At 49.6% G+C, this 24,289-nt stretch overlaps 1 protein-coding gene across 1 annotated transcript in view; it reads left to right on the top strand.

Annotated features, from left to right (window-relative positions):
* Positions 1-1,832: 1,832 nt before the first annotated feature.
* Positions 1,833-24,289, top strand: part of NOL4L (nucleolar protein 4 like) — a 202,751-nt gene continuing 180,294 nt past the window's right edge. The window contains exon 1 of the mRNA XM_060771821.2: positions 1,833-3,014. Within this exon, the coding sequence (XP_060627804.2) occupies positions 2,577-3,014 (438 nt within the window). The 5' untranslated portion in view covers positions 1,833-2,576. The remainder of the gene's footprint in view (positions 3,015-24,289) is intronic.

The following is a 24,289-nucleotide window of genomic DNA, read 5'->3' as shown; positions in this document are numbered from 1 at the left end:
ACTCTGCACTCTGCCCATGCTCTTGGGCACACCCACCCTGCCTTATCCAAGTGCTGAGAGGCAATAATAATAATAATGGGGGGGATAATAATAATAATAATAATAATAATGGTAAGGCTGTTTTGAGTCCTTATGGGGGAGAAAGGTGGGATAGAGATAAAGTTCATAATAACAATAGTTATAATGAGACACCCTTTGTGGAGCCCACTCTCTCTCCAGACCCGAATGGCACTCTGCACTCTGCACATGCTCTTGGGCGCACCCATTGTAAGGCTGCTTTGAGCCCTTATGGGGAGAAAGGTGGGGTGGAAATAAAGTAAACAATAATAATAATAATAATAATAATGGCAGGGGTAGAAATAAATTTCATAAAGTTCATAATAGCAATAGTAAAAATTGGGTCACCCTTTGTGAAGCCCTCTCTCTCTCCAGACCCGGATGGCACTCTGCACTCTGCCCATGCTCTTGGGCACACCCACCCTGCCTTATCCAAGTGCTGAGAGGCAATAATAATAATAATGGGGGGGATAATAATAATAATAATAATAATAATGGTAAGGCTGTTTTGAGTCCTTATGGGGGAGAAAGGTGGGATAGAGATAAAGTTCATAATAACAATAGTTATAATGAGACACCCTTTGTGGAGCCCACTCTCTCTCCAGACCCGAATGGCACTCTGCACTCTGCACATGCTCTTGGGCGCACCCATTGTAAAGCTGCTTTGAGCCCTTATGGGGAGAAAGGTGGGGTGGAAATAAAGTAAACAATAATAATAATAATAATAATAATGGCAGGGGTAGAAATAAATTTCATAAAGTTCATAATAGCAATAGTAAAAATTGGGTCACCCTTTGTGAAGCCCTCTCTCTCTCCAGACCCGGATGGCACTCTGCACTCTGCCCATGCTCTTGGGCACACCCACCCTGCCTTCTACAAGTGCTGAGAGGCAATAATAATAATAATAATAATAATGGCAAGGCTGTTTTGAGTCCTTATGGGGGAGAAAGGTGGGGTAGAAATAAAGTTCATAATAATAATAATAAAAATATTGTGGAGCCCACTCGCTCTCCAGACCTGGATGGCACTCTGCCCATGTTCTCAGGTGCACCCACCCTGCCTTATCCAAGTGGTAAGAGGTAATAATAATAATAATAATAATAATAATAATAATAATAATGGTATGGCTGTTTTGTGTCCAAAGCAGCCAGTCCGATGTATCGCAACTATAAAACTCAATAAAAATTATTCAAGAAAAAAAGAAGACTCAAAGCAGCCTTACAATGGGTGTGCCCAAGAGCATGGGCAGAGTGCAGAGTGCCATCTGGGTCTGGAGAGGGAGTTGGCTCCACAAATGGTTCCCCATTATGACCATTGTTATGATTAACTTTATTTCTACCCTGCCTTTCTCCCCCATAATCACTCCCTCTCCAGACCTGGAGGACACTCTGCACTCTGCCCATGCTCTTGGGCACACCCACCCTGCCTTCTCCAAGTGCTGAGAGGCAATAATAATAATAATAATAATAATGGCAAGGCTGTTTTGAGTGATTATGGGGGAGAAAGGTGGGATAGAAGTACATAATAATAATAATAATAATAATAATAATAATAATAATAATAATAATAATAATGGTAAGGCTGTTTTGTGCCCTTATGGGGGAGAAAGGTGGGGTAGAAATAGTCATAATGGGTCACCCTTTGTGGGGCCCACTCTCTGTCCAAACCCGGCTGGCCCTCTGCCCATGCTCTAGGGCGCGCCCTCCCTGCCTTGCCTTCTCCAAGGGGCGAGGGACACCCTTGGCCCTTCCCTCCCTCTCTCCCTTGGAAGAGAGAGAGAGAGGTGGTCAGGTGGGGCGGGGGCTCACCTGGCGCCTCCCCCTCCCCCTTGCCCCTTTCCCTCCTTTGTCCACGCCTCTCCTCCTCCTCTTCATTGCTCTTCTCCCTTCTTCCTCGGGCTCCTTTTCCGCCTGGTTCTGCTGCTGCCTCTCCGTCCGAGGCGAGTGACCGCTTGGCTTCCTCCTCCTCTGGTCTTCCTCCTCCTCCTCCTCTCGGACCAGCCCCGCCCCACTGCTCCCGAGGGGCGGGGGCGGCTGGAGGAGCGGCAGAAGCAGGCGGAGGAGGAGGAAGAAGAAGAAGAAGAGGAGGAGGCGAAGAAGGAGGACCCTCTCCTCTCCTCTCCAAAGGCGCTTTTACGCACGGCGCGCCCTGGGGACGAAGAAGGGAAGGAGGAGAAGGAGGAGAAGAAGGAGGAGGAGGAGGAGGGCGAACAGGTGGGACGCCAGAGGAGGAGGAGGAGGAAGAGGAGGAGGAGGAGGAAGAGGAGGAGGGGTCTCAGCCCCAGCAGGAAGGGAGGAAGGAAGGAGGGCAAGGGAAGGAGGCAGGAGCAAGGGAGCCTCCTCCGCCTCCTGTCCCGCGTGCGCCTCGCCCTCTCCAGCCTCGCCGCCCCCTTCCTCGCCTCCGGACCCGCCTCTGCTCACCTCTCGCTTGGCTCCGGCCCCTCCGGCCCCTCCCTGACCCCTTTCCAGCCGGACAGAAGGAGGACCAAGCCCGGGACAGGGCTCCTTCCTTGCCTCGCCATGCCGAAGCCTCCCCCTCCGCCCGCCCCTCCGCCGCCTCTCCTGCTCCGCTCCGCCTCGGCTGCTGCTGCTGCTGCTGCTTCGGCTTCGGCTTCTTCTCCCCCGCTCCCTCCTCCTCCCCCAGCTCCGTCCTCCCGGCCCGGGGAGAGCGCGCTGGGCCGCCAGTTCCGCGACTGGTGCCTCCGGACCTACGGGGACTCGGCCAAGACCAAGACCGTCACGAGGAGCAAGTACCGCCGCATCGCCGAGGTCCTGCAAGGAGGAGGCGCCGGGGGTGGCTCCGGAGGAGGGGGAGGCAGCCATGGCAGCAGCAGCCACGGGGGAGAGAAGGGCAAGTTCCAGTTCTGGGTGCGCTCCAAGGGGTTCCGCCTCGGGGACGCCGCCTCGCCCCCCGGAAAGGCGCCCGGAGTGGTCTACGTGCCGGTCAAGGCGGGGACGGTAAGCAAGAAGGAGAAGGAGAAGCATCCCTCTCTTCCCCTTCCTTCCTTCTCTGTCTGTCTGTCTGTCTCTCTCTTTGCCGGCCATGTGCCGGAGGGGCGTGCGCTTGCCTTCCTCCCTTTCCCTGCTCGGCCATCCAGCCAGGCATCCTTCCCTTCCCTCCCTTTCCCTTCCCTCCCCTTCCCTTCCCTCTCTTTTGGGAACTGGTAGGGCTCTCCATCCTCCTCTTCCTCCTTCTTGTGCCCCTTTTGGGAAGCCTTTTGGGGAGATTCAGAGCCAAGCAACCAGCCATCCTGTCCTTCCCCCCATCTGGTGCCTGTCCCGCCCCGATTGGCAGCTCCTTGGGGGTCCTTTGGAGGGGAAGAGAACCCCCCTCCCCATGCCTCTTTTTTGGGTACTGGTAGGGCTCCCCATCCTTCCTTTCCTCCTCCTCCTGCTCCTTTTGGGAAGCCTTTTGGGGGGATTCAGAGCTCCCCTGCCCTTCTCCCACAGGCTTTCCTGTCCTGCCCCGCTTGGCGGCTCCTTGGGGGTCCTTTTGAGGGGCAGAGAAGCCCCCTCCCCTCGCCCTCCCTTTCCCAATCTTTTGGGAACTAGGAAGGCTCCCCATCCTTCTCTTCTTCCTCCTCCTGCTCCTTTTGGGAAGCCTTTTGGGGAGATTCAGAGCCCCTCTGCCCTTCTCCCACAGGCTATCCTGTCCCGCCCCGATTGACGGCTCCTTGGGGGTCCTTTTGAGGGGCAGAGAAGCCCCCACCCCTTGCCCTCCCTTTCCCAATCTTTTGGGAACTAGGAGGGCTCTCCATCCTCCTCCTGCCCCTTTTGAGGAGCCTTTTGGGGAGATTCAGAGCCACGCAGACAGCCTCCCTACCCTTCTCTCACAGGCTTGCTGAAGGGTGCCTGTCCCGCCCCAATTGGCGGCTCCTTGGGGGTCCTTTGGAGGGGAAGAGAAGCCCCCTCCCCATGCCCCTCTTTTGGGTACTGGTAGGGCTCTCCATCCTTTTCCTCCTGCCCTTTTTGGGAAGCCAAACCCAACCTTTTTTTGGGAGATTCTGAACCATGCAGCCAGCCACCCAACCCTTCTCTCAGAGGCTTGCTGAAAGGTGCCTGTCCCGCCCCAATTGGCGGCTCCTTGGGGGTCCTTTGGAGGGGAAGAGAAGCCCCCACCCCTCTCCCTCTCCTTCTCCCTCTTGAGAACTGGTAGGGCTCTCCATCCTCTTCCTCCTGCCCTTTTTGGGAAGCCAAACCCAACCCTTTTTGGGGAAATTCAGAGCCACGCAGCCAGCCCCCCTACTCTTTTCTCAGATGCTTGCTGAAGGGTGCCTGTCCCACCCCAATTGGAGGCTCCTTTGGGGTCCTTTGGGGGGGGGGGGAAGAAGCCCCCTCCCCTCGCCTCCCCCTTCCCTCTCTTGAGAACTGGTAGAGCTCTCCATCCTCTTCTTCTTGCCCCTTTTGGGAAGCCAAACCCAGCCCTTTTGGGGAGATTCTGAGCCCCCTGCCCTTCTCCCACAGGCTTTCCTGTCCCGCTCCGATTGGCGGCACCCTTGGGGTCCTTTGGAGGGGAAGAGAAGCCCCCTCCCCTCGCCCTCCCTTTCCCAATCTTTTGGGAACTAGGGGGGCTCTTCATCCTCCTCTTCCTGCCCCTTTTAGGAAGCTAAACCCAGCCCTTTTTGGGAAGCTTCAGAGCCAGGCAGCCAGCCACCCTGTCTTTCTCCCAACCGGGTGCCTGTCCCGCCCCGATTGGCGGCTTCTTGGGGGTCCTTTGGAGGGGCAGAGAAGCCCCCCCTCCCCTCTCTTAGGGCTCTTCATCCTCCTCTTCCTTAAGGAGACCCACAATGGAGAGCCCTCTCCTCTTGGAGAGGTTCATTCCTAAGGGACAGCCCAGCAGGTGTGTCTCTCTCCCTCTCCTCCCTTCTCTCGGGATTCGGTGGGTTTTCTCCCCCCACTCCGCCCCGTTTGGACACAGGCTTTTCTCTTCCCGGAGGTCATTTTTGGAGGGGGATCTCTCCTTGGGGAATGGGCCAGGGCAGGCCCACAGCAGGTGCCCCCTCCCTCCCTCCTTCCGCCCTCTCCAAACCCCCGCCTGCCCTTTTGCGCCCTTGGCGGCAGGCAGCTCTCCCCTTCTTTGCTTTGCCCCCCCACTTCCAAACCCCCTCCCCTTTTGAGAGTGGGAGGGACCTGTGGGCGCCCCTCCCCTTCTCTTCCTCCCGGCCCCGCCCACCTGCCCTGTCCCACTTCTGCCAGGCACTAGGCTAGAGAGGATGGAAAGGGGTGGGATGCGCCTTGGCTTCCTCAAGGAAGGAGGGGCTGCTTGGCTCCCTTTCCCTCCTCTTCCTTCAGGAGCCCCTCTCCAAGGACTGGCTGTGGCTGCCTCTCCATTTGGGGGGCGTCTCCTCCTCCTCCCTTGCCATCTCCATGGGCATCAGCTTGGCAAAGGGAAGGAGGCAAAGAGGGGCATCTCCTCCTCTGCTCTCTAATCTAGGCTTTGGGGAAATCCTGCAACCCCCTTGTCGCCCAACCTTAGCAACCTATCCTATCCCCTCTTCCATGCCAACCATGTCAAGTTTCCTTTGGGCCCTCTGCCCCATTGGCAACCCCTTTCCCAAAAGGAGTGTTCCTTCTACTCCTCTGCTATCAAATCCAGGCTTTGGGGGAATCTTGCTGTGCATCTGGTGCACCCCATTGTCTCCTCACCTTAGCAACGTATCCTGCCCTCCCCCTCTTGTCAAGTTTCCTTTGGGGCCCCTGCCCCATTGGCAACCCCTTTCCCAAAAGGGGTGCGCCTTCTACTCCTCTGCTCTCTAATCCAGCCTTTTGGGGGATCCTGCAACCCCATTGTCCCTTAGCAACCTATCTTGTCCCCTCATTCCTTGCCAACCATGTCAAGTTTCCTTTGGGACCCCTGCCCCATTGGCAACCCCTTTCCCAAAAGGGGTGCATCTTCTCCTCTGCTCTCTAATCCAGCCTTTTGGGGGATCCTGCAACCCCATTGTTGCCCAACCTTAGCAACCTATCCTATTCCCTCTTCCTTGCCAATCACGTCAAGTTTCCTTTGGGTCCCCTGCCCCATTGGCAACCCCTTTCCCAAAAGGGGTGTGCCTTCTACTCCTCTGCTCTCTAATCCAGCCTTTGGGGGAATCCTGCTGTGCATCTGGGACACCCCATTGTCTCCTCACCTTAGCAACCTATCCTTTCCTCCCCCCCCCCCACTTCCTTGCCAATCATGTCAAGCTTCCTTTGGGCCCCCTGCCCCATTGGCAACCCCTTTCCCATCTGGGACACCCCATTGTCTCCTCACTTTAGCAACCTATCCTGTCCTCCTCCCTCCCACTTCCTTGCCAACCATGTCAAGTTTCCTTTGGGCCCCTGCCCCATTGGCAACCCCTTTCCCAAAAGGGGTGCGTCTTCTACTCTTCCGCTCTCTAATCCAGCCTTTTGGGGGATCCTGCAACCCCACTGTCACCCAACCTTAGCAACCTATCCTATCCCCTCTTCCTTGCCAACCATGTCAAGTTTCCTTTGGCCCCCTGCCCCATTGGCAACCCCTTTCCCAAAAGGGGTGCGCCTTCCACTCCTCTGCAATCTAATCCAGCCTTTTGGGAGATGCTACAACCCCATTGTCACCCAACCTTAGCAACCTATTTTGTCCCCTCTTCCTTGCCAACCATGTCAAGTTTTCTTTGGGTCCCCTGCCCCATTGGCAACCCCTTTCCCAAAAGGGGTTCACCTTCTACTCCTCTGCTATCTAATCCAGCCTTTTGGGAGATGCTACAACCCCATTGTCACCCAACCTTAGCAACCTATCCTATCCCCTCTTCCTTGCCAACCATGTCAAGTTTCCTTTAGGTCCCCTGCCCCATTGGCAACCCCTTCCCCAAAAGGGGTGCTCCTTCTATGCTATCTAATCCAGCCTTTTGGGGGATCCTGCAACCCCATTGTCACCCAACCTTAGCAACCTATCTTGTCCCCTCTTTCCTTGCCAATCATGTCAAGTTTCCTTTGGGTCCCCTGCCCCATTGGCAACCCCTTTCCCGAAAGGGGTGCACCTCCTACTCCTGTGCTATCAAATCCAGCCTTTGGGGGAATCCTGCTGTGCATCTGGGACACCCCATTGTCACCTTAGCAACCTATCCTGTCCTCCCCTCCACACACACACACACTTCCTTGCCAACCATGTCAAGTTTCCTTTGGGCCCCCTGCCCCATTGGCAACCCCTTTCCCCAAAGGGCATTTCCCTCCTCTCTCTCCAAAGCTTCCCTCTCCTCCTCCTCCTCCTCTTCTCCATCTCCATCTCTCTCTGTGTGTCTCTCTCAAGCTGGCGGTGCCAGGGTGGGGTTTGGCACGCTGGGAGGAAAGAGGGGAGGGGGCGCCGCCGCTCTCTCCTTTCCCTCCCTCTCTTCTCTCCTTCCCTCTCTCTCTCTCTCCCCCTCCCTCCCTCTCGCCCACCTCCCACTCCTCTGTCCTTTTGCGCCATCTGCCCACAGGAGATTGGGCAGCCGATTGTTCCAAGGGGGCCCGACCTCCTCCTATGGGGAGGGAAATAGAAATGTTAGGGGGAGAAAGAAGAGAAAGGGCTTTGGGATGACTCGGTGCCCACCCACTCTTTTTCTCTGCCCAGGTTGGCATGCCTTCCTCACTGGGATGGGCAAATGGGGTTCCAGGGAGAGGGAGGGAGGCAAGTGGCCCCTTCTTCTCCTCCCCAGGAATAAAGGGAGTGGGGCAGATATACTTCTTTATTGCTCAAAGGGAATGGAAAGGTTTCCTTGTCTTGCTTGCCGTGCAAAGAGGGCATCGTCGGCTAAGCAGAGGGGGCTTTGCAGCCATGATGCCACCCATCCCATCTGTGTCCCAGTCTCTGTGACCCAAGTCGTCGTGGCAAATTGGGTTCCAAGGAGAGAAAATTGAGCTCTCCGAAAAGTGGAAGCCTTTCTCCTCCCCAGGAATAAAGGGAGAGGGGCATAGAAATGTATTTAGGGTTCCTTCCCTAAGAAGAGGGCTTTCTTTCCATCCCTGATGCTGTCCCATCTGTGTGGCCCAGGGCAGATTGGATTCCGAGGAGATCAAACTGGGTTCTCAGGGACAGAGGAAAGTGGCAGTCTCTCTTCTCCCTAGGAAGGAGAAAGAGGCAGGAGGGGGGTATATATTGATTCATAGTATGCCCCCCCCCAATCCCCGTCCCTTGTCTTCCTGCTGACGTGTAAAGAGGGCATGATAAGCTCAGCAGAGGGGGCTTTGCAGCCATGATGTCCACCCATCCCATCTGTGTCCCAGTCTCTGTGTCCTAAGTCATCCTGGCAAATTGGGTTCCAAGGAGAGAAAACTGGGCTCTCCAAAAAGTGGAAGCCTTTCACCTTCCCAGGAATAAAGGGAGAGGGGCATATAGACCTATTTAGGGGTTCCTTCCAAAAAAAGAGGGCTTTCTTTTCATCCCTAAGAAAATTGGGTTGTGGGAAAAGTGGAAGCCTTTCTCCTTCCCAGGAATAAAGGGAGAGGGGCATATAGACTTATTTAGGGGTTCCTTCCCAAAGAAGAGGGCTTTCTCTCCATCCCTGAGAAAATTTGGGCTGTGGGATAAGTGGAAGCCTTTCTCCTCCCCAGGAAGAAGAGGGAAGGGGTGTATCCTTATTCCTAGCCTGCCCCCCAGCCTTTGCCTTACAAAAAGGGCATAAAAGGTCTTCCTTCCCTGCTAAGCAGAGGGGGCTTTGCAGCCATGATGCCATCCCATCTGTGTCCCAGTCTCTGCGACCTATGTCGTCCTGGCAAATTGGGTTCCAAGGAGAGAAAATTGGTCTCTCCAAAAAGTGGAAGCCTTTCTCCTCCCCAGGAAGAAGAGGGAAGGGGTGTATCCTTATTCCTAGCCTGCCCCCCTAGTCCTTGCCATGCAAAAAGGGCATGAAAAGTCTTCCTTCCCTGCTAAGCAGAGGAGGCTTTGTGGCCATGCTGCCACTCATCCCATCTGTGTCCCAGTCTCTGTGACACAAGTTGGGTTCCAAGGAGAGAAAATTGCACTCTCCAAAAAGTGGAAGCCTTTCTCCTTCCCAGGAATAAAGGGAGAGGGGCATAGAGACCTATTTAGGGGTTCCTTCCCAAAGAAGGGGGCTTTCTTTCCATCCCTGAGAAAATTGGGCTGTGGGATAAGTGGAAGCCTTTCTCCACCCCAGGAAGAAGAGGGAAGGGGTGTATTCTTATTGCTAGCCTGCCCCCCCCCCCCCAGTCCTTGCCATGCAAAAAGGGCACACCATCATGCTTCCTTCCTTGCTAAGCAGAGGGGGCTTTGCGGCCATGATGCCATCCCATCTGTGGCCCAGGGCTGGAACCAAAGGCATGGCCTCTTCCCATCTGGCTCCGAGAGGGAGGGGGAGGGATGCTGATTCCTCCTTCCCCCCATTTCCAGGAGTTGCTGCCCGCCCTGTCGCCTGCCTTTGTGCCTTCTCCTGCCTTTGTGCCTTTCCTTTTCCAAATTCTAAGATGCCCGGGTTTGGGAGGAAGGCGTGGTGGGCAGGCAGCCCTTTGCAATGCTTTCCATCCATCCATCCCGCCCCGCCTGCCTGCCCGTCCTTCCCAAATCCTGCTGCAAATTGGGGAATCCTCCTGCCTTCCATTCCCACTCCCCCTTCCCTCCCTTGTGACCTCTGCACAAGTGTGCCTGTGTGTCCCCAGAGAGGCCTGGCCTCCCTCCTTTGTGTCCCGCCCAACACACGACCCTCCTCTTGCGCAGTTGGGACACCCAAGAAAGACAGAGAGAGAGTGTGTGTGTGTTTTGTCTCCGTTTTGCACAGCGACAGGCAGAAACCAGGGAAACCGGGTTGAGTGTGTGCAGATTTGTGTATATTGTGCCCCTGGGCCCAGGGCTGGCTTCTGTTTTCTCTTGGAGCCGCTGCCAACCAAACGCCCAACTAAACCTACCCAGAGACACAACCCACTGCTCTTGCAAATCAACAAGCATTTGGGGAAGATGTTTGGGGGACTTTTGGGGTTTCGGATCCCTCCCAGGCTATTCCAGGGGGGAAGGCAAGGAAGAGAGAAAAGGGAAAGTCAAGCTGTCTTTGGGCAACCCCTCTTTTCACCTTCCTTGCGTTGCCATCTGCACATGCTCCGGAACCCACCTGACCAGTTTTTTCAGTATTTGTTTTGCTGTTGTTGCTTTCATGTTGTGTGCCTTGGAGACATTTCCAAATATTTGAACCTTATCAGTGATTTTTTTTTTGGGAAGGTTTGTTTGGAAGAGGGCTGCTTTTGCTTCCTTCTGAGGATGAGAGAGTGGGTCTTCCCCAAAGTCACCTGGACTGAGCAGACATCTGAAACCTGGTCTCCAAAGTCTCCATGTTGGTTTAGGGATCTCTCCAAAAATGTGAATGTCTTGCGAACCTTATCGGGGGGCTGCTTTTGCATCCTTCTGAGGATGAGAGTGTGGGGCTTCCCCAAAGTCACCTAGACTGAGCAGAGATCTGAAACCTGGTCTCCAAAGTCTCCATGTTGGTTTAGGGATCTCTCCAAAAATGTGAATGTCTTGCAAACCTTATCGGGGAGCTGCTTTTGCATCCTTCTGAGGATGAGAGAGTGGGTCTTCCCCAAAGTCACCTGGACTGAGCAGGGATCTGAAATCTGGTCTCCAAAGTCTCCATGCTGGTTTAGGGATCTCAAAAAATGTGAATGTCTTGCAAACCTTATCGGGGGGCTGCTTTTGCATCCTTCTGAGGATGAGAGAGTGGGGCTTCCCCAAAGTCACCTGGACTGAGCAGAGATCTGAAACCTGGTCTCCAAAGTCTCCATGTTGGTTTAGGGATCTCTCCAAAAATGTGAAGGTCTTGCAAACCTTGTCAGGGGGCTGCTTTTGCATCCTTCTGAGGATGAGAGAGTGGGGTTTCCCCAAAGTCACCTGGACTGAGCAGGGATCTGAAACCTCGTCTCCAAAGTCTCCATGTTGGTTTAGGGATCTCTCCAAAAATGTGAATGTCTTGCAAACCTTATCGGGGGGCTGCTTTTGCATCCTTCTGAGGATGAGAGTGAGGGTCTTCCCCAAAGTCACCTGAACTGCGTAAAGATCTGAAACCTGGTCTCCAAAGTCTCCATGCTGGTTTAGGGATCTCTCCAAAAATGTGAAGGTCTTGCAAACCTTATCAGGGGGCCTCCTTGGCAAGCTTTCCTCAGAGGCAGTTTACCTTTCGTTCCTGAGGTTGAGAGAGTGTGACTCACCCAAGGTCACTCATTGGGTTTCCATGACAAGGATAGAATTTGAACCTTGACCTCTAGAGCAGTGTTTCTCAACCTTCCTAGTGGTGCAACCCCTTAATACAGTTCCTCATATTATGGTGACCCCCAACCATAACATTATTTACGTTGCTAACTGTGATTTTGCTACTGTTATGAATCGTAATGTAAATATGTGATATGCAAGATGTATAGTCACTGAACCAAATTTGGCAGAAATACCCGACATGCCCAAATTTGAAAACTGATGGGGGTGGGGGGGGAGCATTGATTTTGTCATTTGGGAATTGTAGTTGCTGGGATTTATAGTTCACCTACAATCAAAAAGCTTTATAAACTCCACCAACGATGGAATTGAACTAAACTTGGCATACAGAAGTCCCATGACGACCAACAGAAAATACTGGAAGTGTTTGGTGGGCATTGTTTTTGAGTTTTGGAGTCAGAAGGGGCCCTAGGTAATTTTCAACGGTAAGCAAACAGTATTTTGGTCCCCCGCCCACCCAACCAATCACTGATATATATTTTCTGTTCATCGTGGGGTTTCTGTGTGCCATATTTGGTTCAATTCCATCATTGGTGGAGTTCAGAATGCTCTTTGATAGTAGGTGAACTATACATCCCAGTAACTACAACTCGCATATGTCATGGTCTATTTTCCCCCAAGAGCACCTCAAGAGCGCCCCTGGGCAAAATAAACTATACTGCAAATGCTTACTTTGCGTAATGGGTTGAGCCGCCCCTCTTTGGAGTTGTAGTTCACCTACATCCAGAGAGAACTGTGGACTCAAACAGTGATGGATCTGGACCAAACCTGGCACAAATATTCAATATGCCCAAATATGAACACTGGTGGAGTTTGGGGGAAATAGACCTTGACATTTGGGAGTTGTAATTGCTGGGATTTATAGTTCACCTACAATCAAAGAGCATTATGGACCCCACTAACGATAGAATTGGGTCAAACTTCCCACACAGAACCCCCATGTCTTGAAGGGATTTGCTGGCACAAGCCTCGTTCCAGCCTCTCACGCTCTCTCTTGCCTGTACTTGTGCATCATGCTGCTATGCGCTGAGCACGCCTGCTCTCCCTGTCATAGAATCATAGAATCAAAGAGAGACCTCATGGGCCATCCAGTCCAACCCCATTCTGCCAAGAAGCAGGAATATTGCATTCAAATCACCCCTGACAGATGGCCATCCAGCCCCTGTTTAAAAGCCTCCAAAGAAGGAGCCTCCACCACACTCCGGGGCAGAGAGTTCCACTGCTGAACGGCCCTCACAGTCAGGAAGTTCTTCCTCATGTTCAGATGGAATCTCCTCTCTTGTAGTTTGAAGCCATTGCTCCATTGCGCCCTAGTCTCCAGGGAAGCAGAAAGGAAGCTTGCTCCCTCCTCCCTGTGGCTTCCTCTCACATATTTATACATGGCTATCATATCTCCTCTCAGCCTTCTCTTCTTTAGGCTAAACATGCCCAGCTCCTTAAGCCACTCCTCATAGGGCTTGTTCTCCAGACCCTTGATCATTTTAGTCACCCTCCTCTGGACACATTCCAGCTTGTCAAGATCTCTCTTCAAGTGATCTTGACAAGAATTGGACACAATATTCCAGGTGTGGTAGGGGGGTAAGGAACTCCCCCGCTTGGAGTCTGAGAAACAGCCCTCCCCTTGGTGAGAGGCCGGCTGAGAGGCCAGCCAATCACAGCAGGAGGACGGCTATTGGTGGGAGGATTCGCCATTAGTTTCCAAAAAGGAAGAGAAGGACAGATGGAGAGATCTTCAGCTTTCTCTGCCAAAGGAGTTCCAAAGACCATCAGAAATATACGTTTCCTGATGGCCTTTGGCGACCCCTCCGAAACCCCCTCGTGACCCCCCCCCAGGGTTCCTGACCCCCAGGTTGAGAAATGCTGGTCTAGATTACCTCTGGAGACCCCTTTCAACTCAGCAATGGATTGCTTTTAATATGTAAAGGATGCCTTCTCCCCTTTGGGGTTTGCCCCTTGCCCTTCAATTCCCTTGAAGAGGAATTGTGATCCCTGTTTTGTTTATTTCATGTATATATCTCTTTTCCCTCCAATGTGGGGCCCAAGGTGACCTATAACCAGCTAAAACTAGAACAGTAAAAATTTAAGAGCAATTCAAATCACATTAAAACGGCACATTATATACACTATAAAAATCATTAAGGCACAGAAGGGAATATTGTTTATGCTGGGTTGTTGTAGGTTTTTTCGGCCTATATGGCCATGTTCTAGAGGCATTCTCTCCTGACGTTTCGCCTGCATCTATGGCAAACATCCTCAGAGGTTGTGAGGCCTGTTGGAACTAGGGAAAAGGGTTTATATATCTGTGGAATGACCAGGGTGGGACAAAGGACTCTTGTCTGCTGGAGCTAGGTGTGAATGTTTCAACTGACCACCTTGATTAGCATACAATGGCCTGACTGTGCCTGGAGCAAACTTTTGGTGAGAGGTGATTAGATGTCCTTGTTTGTTTCCTCTCTGTTGCAATTTTAGAGGGTTTTTTTTAATACTGGTAGCCAGATTTTGTTCATTTTCATGGTTTCCTCCTTTCTGTTGAAATTGTCCACATGCTTCTTGTGGATTTCAGTGGCTCCTCTGTGTAGTCTGACATGGTGGCTGTGAGAGTGGTCCAGCATTTCCAGGTTCTCAAATAAAATGCTGTGCCCAGGTTGGTTCCTCAGGTGCTCTGCTATGGCTGACTTCTCTGGCTGAAGTAGTCTGCAGTGCCTTCCATGTTCCTTGATGCGTGTTTGGGCAATACTGCTGCATTTGGTGGTCCCTATGTAGACTTGTCCACAGCTGCATGGTACACGGTAGACTCCTGCAGAAGTGAGAGGATCCCTCTTGTCCTTTGCTGAACGAGGTATTTGTTGGATTTTCTTGGTGGGTCTGTAGATTGTTTGTATGTTGTGTTTCCTCATTGTTTATGCTGTTTTGTTGTTGTTGTTGTTGTTGTTGTTATTGTTTGCATTCCACCTTTCTCCTAGCTTGGCACCAGGTCTTTTAAAAACAAAATACAGCCTAAAATGGCAATGATTACAGGAATAAGTAAACTTCAAAGCTGATTTTAAATATAATGGTGAGAATAACACTGCATCTGCATGTCTCAACTTGGGGGTTGGGACCCCTGGGGGGTTGTGAGGGGGTGTCAAAGGGGTTGCCAAAGAACATCAGGAAAAACAATATTTTCCATTGATCAGGGGGGTTCTGTGTGGGAAGTTTGGCCTAATGTTATCATTGGTGGGGTTCAGAATGCTATTTGATTGTAGGTGAACTATAAATCCCAGCAACTACAACTCCCAAATGCCAAGGTCTATTTTCCCCAAACTCCACCACTGTTCATATTTGGGCACATTGAGTAATCGTGCCAAGTTTGGTCCCAATACACTATGGTTTGAGTCCACAGTGCTCTCTGAATGTAGATGAACTACAACTTCCAAACTCAAGTTAAATGCCCACCACACCCTTCCAGTATTTTCTGTTGGTTATGGGAGTTCTGTGTGCCAAGTTTGGTTCAATTCCATCGTTGGTGGAGTTCAGAATGCTCTTTGATTGTAGGAGAACTATAAATCCCAGCAACTACAACTCCCAAATGACAAAATCAAGTTGGCCCATGCCTGTTGTAGATTGTTTAAATTTAGTTTTCCATACTGATTTAATATTTTAATTTGTTTAATTTGTTTGGAATATAAATATTTTAATATAAAGAATCTTGATGGGCATAGTAATCCCAACTGGAGGGGTGTACTTCTTTGCCTGAGGATGCTTCCACACTGTAGAATTAATGCAGTTTGGTACCGCTTTAACTGTCATGGCTCAGTGCTATTCAATCTTGGAGGTTGTACTTTTGCAATGTCTTCAGCCTCCTCTGCCAAATAGTACTGGTAGTGACTCACCAAACTACAATTTCTGTAATTCCACTGCTTTGAGCCATGGCAGTTAAAGTGGTGCTGAACTGCATTAATTCTACAGTGTAGATGCACTCTTAGTGGTACCAAACGTCATTAATACTAAATGTACACTTTACACTGCCAAAGTGCATTAGTTCTACATTGTAGATGTACCCTTAAGTGGTGCTGAACTGCATTCATTCCTCAGTGTAGATGCACCATTAGTAGTACCAAACTGTATTAATCAGTGTAGATGAACCATAGTGGTACCAAACTGCATTAATTCTATAGTGTAAGTGCATGCTTAAGTGGTACAAAATTGTATTAATTCTTTAGTGTAAATGCACTGTTAGTAGTACCAAACTGCATTAATTCTTCATTGTAGATGGACCCTTAAGTGGTACCAAACTGCGTTAATTCTTCAGTGCAGATGCACCCTGAAGTGGTACCAAACTGCATTAATTCTATAGTGTAGATGCACTCTTAAGTGGTACCAAACTGCATTAATTCTATAATGTAGATGCACCCTTAAGTAGTTCCAAACTGCATTAATTCTATAGCGTAGATGCACCCTTAAGTGGTACCAAACTGCATTAATTCGTCATTGTAGATGCACCCTTAAGTGGTACCAAACTGCATTAATTCGTCATTGTAGATGCACCCTTAAGTGGTACCAAACTGCATTAATTCGTCATTGTAGATGCACCCTTAAGTGGTACCAAACTGCATTAATTATTTAGTGTAGGTGCACCCTGAAGTGGTACCAAACTGCATTAATTCTATAGTGTAGATGCACTCTTAAGTGGTACCAAACTGCATTAATTCTATAATGTAGATGCACCCTTAAGTAGTTCCAAACTGCATTAATTCTATAGCGTAGATGCACCCTTAAGTGGTACCAAACTGCATTAATTCGTCATTGTAGATGCACCCTTAAGTGGTACCAAACTGCATTAATTCGTCATTGTAGATGCACCCTTAAGTGGTACCAAACTGCATTAATTCGTCATTGTAGATGCACCCTTAAGTGGTACCAAACTGCATTAATTATTTAGTGTAGGTGCACCCTGAAGTGGTACCAAACTGCATTCGTTCTTTAGTGTAAATGTCCCCTTAAGTGGTACCAAACTGCATTAATTCTATAGTGTAGATGGACCCTTAAGTGGTACCAAACTGCATTAATTCTATAATGTAGATGCACCCTTAAGTAGTTCCAAACTGCATTAATTCTATAGTGTAGATGCACCCTTAAGTGGTACCAAACTGCATTAATTCTTCAGTATGGATGCACTCTTAAGTGGTACCAAACTGCATTCATTCTTTAGTGTAAATGCACCGTTATTAGTACCAAACTGCATTAATTTCTCAGTGTAGATACACTGTTAGTAGTACCAAACTGCATTAATTATTCAGTGTAGATACACTGTTAGTGGTACCAAACTGCATTAATTCCTCTGTGTGAATGCACCGTTGGTAGTACCAAACTGCATTAATTATACAGCATACATGCAGATGAGTAGCTCCAAACTGCATTAATTCCTCAGTGTGGATGCACTGTTAGTGGTACTAAACTGCTTTAATTCTTCAGCGTGGATGTACTGATAGTGGTACCAAACTGCATTAATTCCTCAGTATAAATGCACCCATAAGTGGCACCAAACTGCATTAATTCCTCAGTGTAGATGAGGAATTACAAATTGCACCACTTCTAAATCATAGATTCACCCTTAGTGGTACCAAACTGTATTAATTCAACAGTGTAAACGTACCCCATTCTGTCCCGACACACTTACCTTGCCGTGGGCTCAACTCCCTTTCTCCGACCCACACCTGTTGTCTTTGGGGTGCCCCACACTGTCTCTTCTTGGCACCGTTCCTCCTCCTTGTCCCTTTTTATCTATGTTTTTGCTTCCAGGGGGGCAACCCACTGAGGACGAGGAGGAGGTCCTCGGCTAAGCGGGACAATTAGCCCTGCCAATTAGCGGCACAAATGGTACCTCGGTGTGTGCAGGAGGTGGTTGCCATGGCATTCCTCCCCACCATCAGCCTCTTTCAACCCGGGCTCTTCGGCCCCCTCCATCCACTCCGCCCCACTCCCCACTTTGTGGCATTGCTCTCGGACGGCCTGGCGTCCAGAGCCATTGCCCCTTGGGTGCTCCTCTTTCTTTGTCCTTGTTTTGTGTGGGCAGAGGAGTGGGTGTGAGACCCTCTCCAAGATCCAAGGAGGGGTTGTCAAGGTGAAGCTCAGCAGGAGAAGAAAGGGCCAACACTAACAGAATGAATTTCAGCGGGAGCCAAAAGTGTGATGCAGCAGCTAAAAAGGCCAATGCAATTCCAGGCTGTGTCAATAGCTGTCCAAGGTCCTGATTGAAGGAAGTTGCGTTCTAGACCTGGGCCAACTTTGGACTTCAACTCCCACCATTCCTAACAGTTGGAAGAGACCCCATGGGCCATCTAGTCCAACCCCCTGCCATCCAGGAAAAGCACAATCAAAGCACCCCTGACAAATGGCCACCCAGCCTCTGCTTAAAAGCTTCCACCAGACTGCAAGGCAGAGAGTTCCACTGTTGAACAGCTCCGACAGTCAGGTGTTTAGAAGCATCCAGTGAAGGAGCTTCCTCCACACTCCAAGGCAGAGAGTTCCACTGCTGAACAGAACTGACAGTCAGGTGTTTTGAAGCATCCGGTGAAGGAGCTTCCACCAGACTCCAAGGCAGAGAGTTCCACTGTTGAACAGCTCTGACAGTCAGGTGTTTAAAAGCATCCAGTGGAGGACCTTCCACCAGACTCCCAAGGCAGAGAGTTCCACTGTTGAACAGCCCTGACGGTCAGGTGTTTAAAAGCATCCAATGGAGGACCTTCCACCAGACTCCAAGGCAGAGAGTTCCACCGCTGAACAGCTCTGACAGTCAGGTGTTTAAAAGCATCCAGTGAAAGAGCTTCTTCCACATTCCAAGGCAGAGAGTTCCACTGTTGAACAGCTCTCACAGTCAGGTGTTTAAAAGCATCCAGTGAAGAAGCTTCCACCAGACTCCAAGGCAGAGAGTTCCACTGCTGAACAGCTCTGACAGTCAGGTGTTTAGAAGCATCCAGTGAAGGAGCTTCCTCCACTCTCCAAGGCAGAGAGTTCCACCGCTGAACAGCTCTGACAGTCAGGTGTTTAAAAGCATCCAGTGAAGGAGCTTCCGCCACACTCCAAGGCAGAGAGTTCCACCACTGAACAGCTCTGACAGTCAGGTGATTAGAAGCATCCAGTGAAGGTGCTTCCACCAGACTCCAAGGCAGAGAGTTCCACTGTTGAACAGCTCTGACAGTTAGGTGTTTAAAAGCCAAGTTTGGTCCAATTCCATCATTGGTGGAGTTCAAAATGCTCTTTGATTGTAGGTGAACTATAAATCCCAGTAACTACAACTCCCAAATGACATAATCAATTCTCCCTCCAACCCCACCACTATTCAAATTTGGGCATATTGCGTAAGATAAGGTAAAAGTTTTCCCCTGACATTAAGTCCAGTTGTTCCAACTCTGGGAGTTGGTGCTCAATTTCTAGGCCAAAGAGCCGGTGTTGTCCATATACACCTCCAAGCTTATGTGGCTGACATGACGGCATGGAGCACTGTTGTTGGGTATTTGAGCCAAATTTGGTCCAGTGAATGAAAATACATCCTGCATTTCAGATATTGGCATTATGATTCCTAACAGTAAATTAGGAAGTAGCAGTAATAATAATTTTATGGTTGGGGGTCACCACAACGTGAGGCGCTGTATTAAGGGGTCGCGGCATAGGGAGACATGGACTGTTGTCGAGCCAGGCGTCACCCATTCTCTATTTTTGCATTTCATGTTTTGCAGAGCAGCTGGAGGTAGCGAGGGATGTGTCGCTTGGAGAAAAGAAGGCTTAAGGAAGGGAACATGAGAGTCATGTTTACATATCTGAAAGGATGTCCTATAGAGGAGGAGACAGGCTTGTTTTCTGGTGATCCAGGGGACGCAACGGAGCAATGGAGTCAGATTGCAGGAAAAGAGGTTCCATCTGAACATCAGGAATAACTTCGTGATGGTTTTACAATGCGATCTGCTGCTTCCTTGGAGTCTGGTGGAGTCTCCTTCGCTGGAGATTTGTAAGCAGAGGAGTTAGAAGAGACCCCAAGGGCCATCCAATCCAACCCTATACCGTTAGGCAGGATCACAATCAAAGCATCCTCAACAGATGGCTATCCTGCCTCTACTTAAAAACCTCCAAGGACTCCGAAGCAGTATATTCCACTGCCAAACATCTCTTACCATCAGGAAGGGATCCAGTTAGGAATTACGTAGAGAATGTATTAAGATGTAGAGTGGAAAAATGAGATTTATTTTTATTTATTGTGTTAGAAGCAACTTACTTACTTACTTAGGCGATCCCTCATAGTCTGAGGATGATGGTCCTCCAAGTGTAGTGTCCTGGCGGTGGGTCCGTAGGTGACTGTGGAGCCCTATTCGTGACTCACACTTTCTCCCCAGTGAGGACATTGGTTTCCAGATGGAAGGCAGTCCCGGTTGAGGTTAGCTTGACGCGCCTTCCTCTTGGCATGTTTCTCTCTTTCGCCCTCCATTCGTTCCTCTTCAAATTCTACAGCACTGCTGGTCACAGCAGACCTCCAACTGGAGCGCTCAAGGGCCAGGGCTTCCCAGTTCTCTGATGGTCTTTGACGACCCCTCTAACATCCTCTTGTGAGCCCCGCCCCCCCCCAGGGGTCCTGACCTCCAGGTTGAGAAACGCTGACCTAAACTTCAGATTGAAATTAATTGAGATTAAGACTGATATTTCAAATGTAATTTCTGTAGTCTATTGCACAAAGAGTATGTCCAGGGGGAAAGAGCGGAGGATGGGAGTGGGGTAAAACTATAAAATCTATATAAATAAAAATGTAATGTTAGTTTGTGGGATTGACATAACTCAAAAACTGCTGGATGGACGAATTGACACCAGATTTGGACACAATACACCTATCAGGCCAAAGAGTGTCCATCATCCATAAAAACACAGAAAAACACAGCGGAAGAGACTATAAAAGTAAAAAAAAAAACAAAATAATACATTACAACGCATGCACAAAAACACATATATACACATATACACAAATATATACACAAATATGCATATATATACACACAAAACACATAAACACAGAAAGGAGGGAGAGAAGGAGGGAAAGAAGGACGGAAGGAAGGAAAGAAAGAAAAGAAAGAAAGGTAGAGAAGGAAGGAGAGAAGGAAATAAAAACGTCAAAGAGCAAAGGAAAGAAAGAGGGAAGAAAAGAGAGAAAGAAGGAAGGAAGGAAGGAAGGAAGGAAGGAACCAAAGAGCAAAAGAAGCGAGGAAAGAAACAAGTAGAGAAGGAAGAAAGAAGGGAAAGGAAAAGGAGGAGGGAAGGAAGGAGAGAAAGAAAGAAGGAGGGAAAGAGGGAGGGAAGATTGGCCACAGCAATGCATGGCAGGTACAGCTAGTAGAATATAATCATAATACCCATGCTTCATTTGTGGGATTAACATAACTCAAAAACCACTGAACGAATTGACACCAAATTTGGACACAAGACACTTATCAGGCCAACAAGTGACCATCCCTCATAAAAACACTGAAAAACACAGTGACAAAAACAACTCCAACCCCAAAAGGCTGTTGGGAAGGCTGTTGAGAATTGTGGGAGTTGGAGTCCAACCCCTCCCCCCTCCGGAGGGGCCAAGTCTGCCCCTACCTGGTCTACACCGTGCAATTATTCCACAGCATTGAGCGCTGGTAGTTAAAGGGGCCCCATAGGCCATCCAGCCTAACCACTTTTTGCAGTAAAGGAAAACACAATCAAAGCCCTCCTGATAGATGGCCATCCAGTTGGAAGGGAGCCCCAAAGGCCATCCAGTCCAACCTCATTGGGCGGTAAAGGAAGACACAATCAAAGCTTATCCGACAGATGGCTAACCAGTTGGAAGGGAGCCCCAAAGGCCATCCAGTCCAACCTCATTGGGTGGTAAAGAAAGACATCATCAAAGCCTACCCGACAGATGGCCAACCAGTTGGAAGGCACCCCCAAAGGCCTTCCTGTCCAATCCCCTTTGGCCCCTTAAAGGTGTGTGCCTGTCTGACCATCCATCTACTTACCTACTTATCTTACGTTCTATCCATCTACCTTCTGTTCCATCTCTCAGTGTCCCTTCCATATGTCTCTTCTGTCTATTGTTCCATGCCTGGAATTCCTCTGTTTTCTGAGGGCCACAGCAACACATGGCAGGGGATGGCTAGTAATAATAATAAAAGGACAGGTCGATAGCCATCTGCCAAGAGTGCTTGGATTGTGTCTTTCTCCATAGAAGACGTGGGTTGGACTGGATGGCCCTTGAGGTCTCTTCCAGTTCTATGATTCCATGACTCTGCCAGGAGCAAAAGATAGGATCTCTGGTCCTTTTCATAGAATCATAGAATCAAAGAGTTGGAAGAGACCTCCTGGGCCATCTAGTCCAACCCCATTCTGCCAAGAAGCAGGAATATTGCATTCAAATCACCCCTGACAGATGGCCATCCAGACTCTGTTTAAAAGCTTCCAAAGAAGGAGCCTCCACCACACTCCGGGGCAGAGAGTTCCACTGCTGAACGGCTCTCACAGTCAGGAAGTTCTTCCTCGTGTTCAGATGGAATCTCCTCTCTTGCAGTTTGAAGCCATTGTTCCATTGCGTCCTAGTCTCCAAGGAAGCAGAAAACAAGCTTGCTCCCTCCTCCCTGTGGCTTCCTCTCACATATTTATACATGGCTATCATATCCCCTCTCAGCCTTCTCTTCTTCAGGCTAAACATGCCCAGCTCCTCATGCCTCTCCTCATAGGGCTTGTTCTCCAGACCTTTTATCATTTTAGTTGCTCTCCTCTGGACACATTCCAGCTTGTCAATATCTCTCTTGAATTGTGGTGCCCAGAATTGGACACAATTCTGTGTGCCGTTTGGGACCTATGCTTCTTGCCCTCCACTGGTCTGACTTTCCCCCCTTTTCTTCCTGCCTTCCCTTGGACTTACTGGCTTTGGATGGATTGGGGTGCCTTGGACTAAAGGAGATTTCCAGTTTTCCATCTTTCCTTGTGCCTGGCTGAGCGCTGGGGGCAGCAGATGGCTGCGTTTGGGAGATTGGGAAGGGCGGGACGGGCTGCGTCTGGCTTGGAAACTCCCTGCTAGTCCCTTTTCCAGACAGAAGGGAGCTTCAGACAAAAGCCTGCCCGTGCCCCCCACACTCCCCTTGCCCCTTTGTGCCTGCATGTGCCAAGCAGCGGGCCTGGGAGAGAGGGGTTGGCCTCTCCAAGAAGGTGGGTGGCAACCAAGGGCTTCCTGCTTCGTTTCTATGCAAAATCAGACTGGTAGCAATAGCAACCAGCTCCAGTTCTGTTCGCCTAGATCGGCATTGTACTCTGCACATGCTCAGAGACGCCTCGCTCCATGTTCTTGCAATGGTTGGAAGGACAAGGGTGTGTTCATTGATGCTCAAAGATGTTCCTCCTGATGTTGTGGCCAGATTCGACCCAAATCCTCATATTGGAGGAAAGTTAGGACATTTGGGAGAAAGTTTTGTCATTTGGGAGTTGTTGTTGCTGGGATTTATAGTTCACCTACAATTAAAGTTTATGTTTTTCAGTATTTTTGTGAGTGATGGTTACTCTTCAATCTGACAGGTGTATTGTGTCCAAATTTGGTGTTAATTCGTCCAGTGGTTTTTGAGTTATGTTAACCCCACAAACTAACATTATAGTTTTATTGTATTGTCGAAGGCTTTCATAGAATCATAGAATCAAAGAGTTGGAAGAGACCTCATGGGCCATCCAGTCCAACCCCCTGCCAAGAAGCAGGAATATTGCATTCAAATCACCCCTGACAGATGGCCATCCAGCCTCTGCTTAAAAGCTTCCAAAGAAGGAGCCTCCACCACACTCCGGGGCAGAGAGTTCCATTGCTGAACGGCTCTCACAGTCAGGAAGTTCTTCCTCATGTTCAGATGGAATCTCCTCTCATGGCTGGAATCACTAGGTTCTTGTAGGTTTTTTCGGGCAATAGGGCCATGTTCTAGAGGCATTTCTCCTGACGTTTCGCCTGCATCTATGGCAAGCATCCTCAGAGGTAGTGAGGTCTGTTGGAAATAGGAAAATGGGTTTATATATCTGTGGAATGACTGGGGTGGGGCAAAGAGCTCTCTGCTGAAGCTAGGTGTGAATGTTTCAGCTGACCACCTTCATTAGCATTTGAAGGCCTGTCTGAGCCTGGGAAAATGTTCTGTTGAGAGGTGTTAAGATGTGCCTGGTTGTTTCCTCTCTGCTGTTTTGCTGTTGTAATTTTAGAGTTTTTTTAGAAGAAAAATGAAGAAAAAGTGGTCCAGCACAGGTATGCTGGACCACTCCAACAACCACCATGTCAGACTACACAGAGAAGCCATTGAAATCCACAAGCATGTGGACAATTTCAACAGAAAGGAGGAAACCATGAAAATGAACAAAATCTGGCTACCAGTATTAAAAAACTCTAAAATTACAACAGCAAAACAGCAGAGAGGAAACAACCAGGCACATCTTAACACCTCTCAACAGAACATTTTCCCAGGCTCAGACAGGCCTTCAAATGCTAATGAAGGTGGGCAGCTGAAACATTCACACCTAGCTCTAGCAGAGAAGAGCTCTTTGCCCCACCCCAGTCATTCCACAGATATATAAACCCATTTTCCTATTTCCAACAGACCTCACTACCTCTGAGGATGCTTGCCATAGATGCAGGCGAAACGTCAGGAGAAATGCCACTAGAACATGGCCCTATTGCCCGAAAAAGCCTACAAGAACATATTATAGTTTTATTTATATAGATTGTAAAATTTGGTAAATAAATGGGAGCTAGAGTCTCACATTTTCCCTGTGTATGGAAACCTGCATATAGTGGTGTCCCAAAGGTCTTGGAAAATAGTGGACAGTAATTTGGAACGAGTTGAATGGTTACCACTTAAGACAGCATTTCTCAGCCTGGGGGTAGGTACCCCGGGGGAGGGGTTGCAAGGGGGGTGTCAAAGGGGTCACTAAAAGCAGTCAGAAAACACAGTATTTTCTGGTGGTCATGGGGGTTCTGTGTGGGAAGTTTGGCCCAATTCTATCGTCGGTA

Source organism: Anolis sagrei, chromosome 4 (genome assembly GCF_037176765.1).
Source record: "Anolis sagrei isolate rAnoSag1 chromosome 4, rAnoSag1.mat, whole genome shotgun sequence".
Lineage (NCBI taxonomy): Eukaryota > Metazoa > Chordata > Lepidosauria > Squamata > Dactyloidae > Anolis > Anolis sagrei.
The sequence above is the reverse complement of the archived record's forward strand: the minus strand, read 5'-3'. Positions and strand labels throughout refer to the sequence as shown.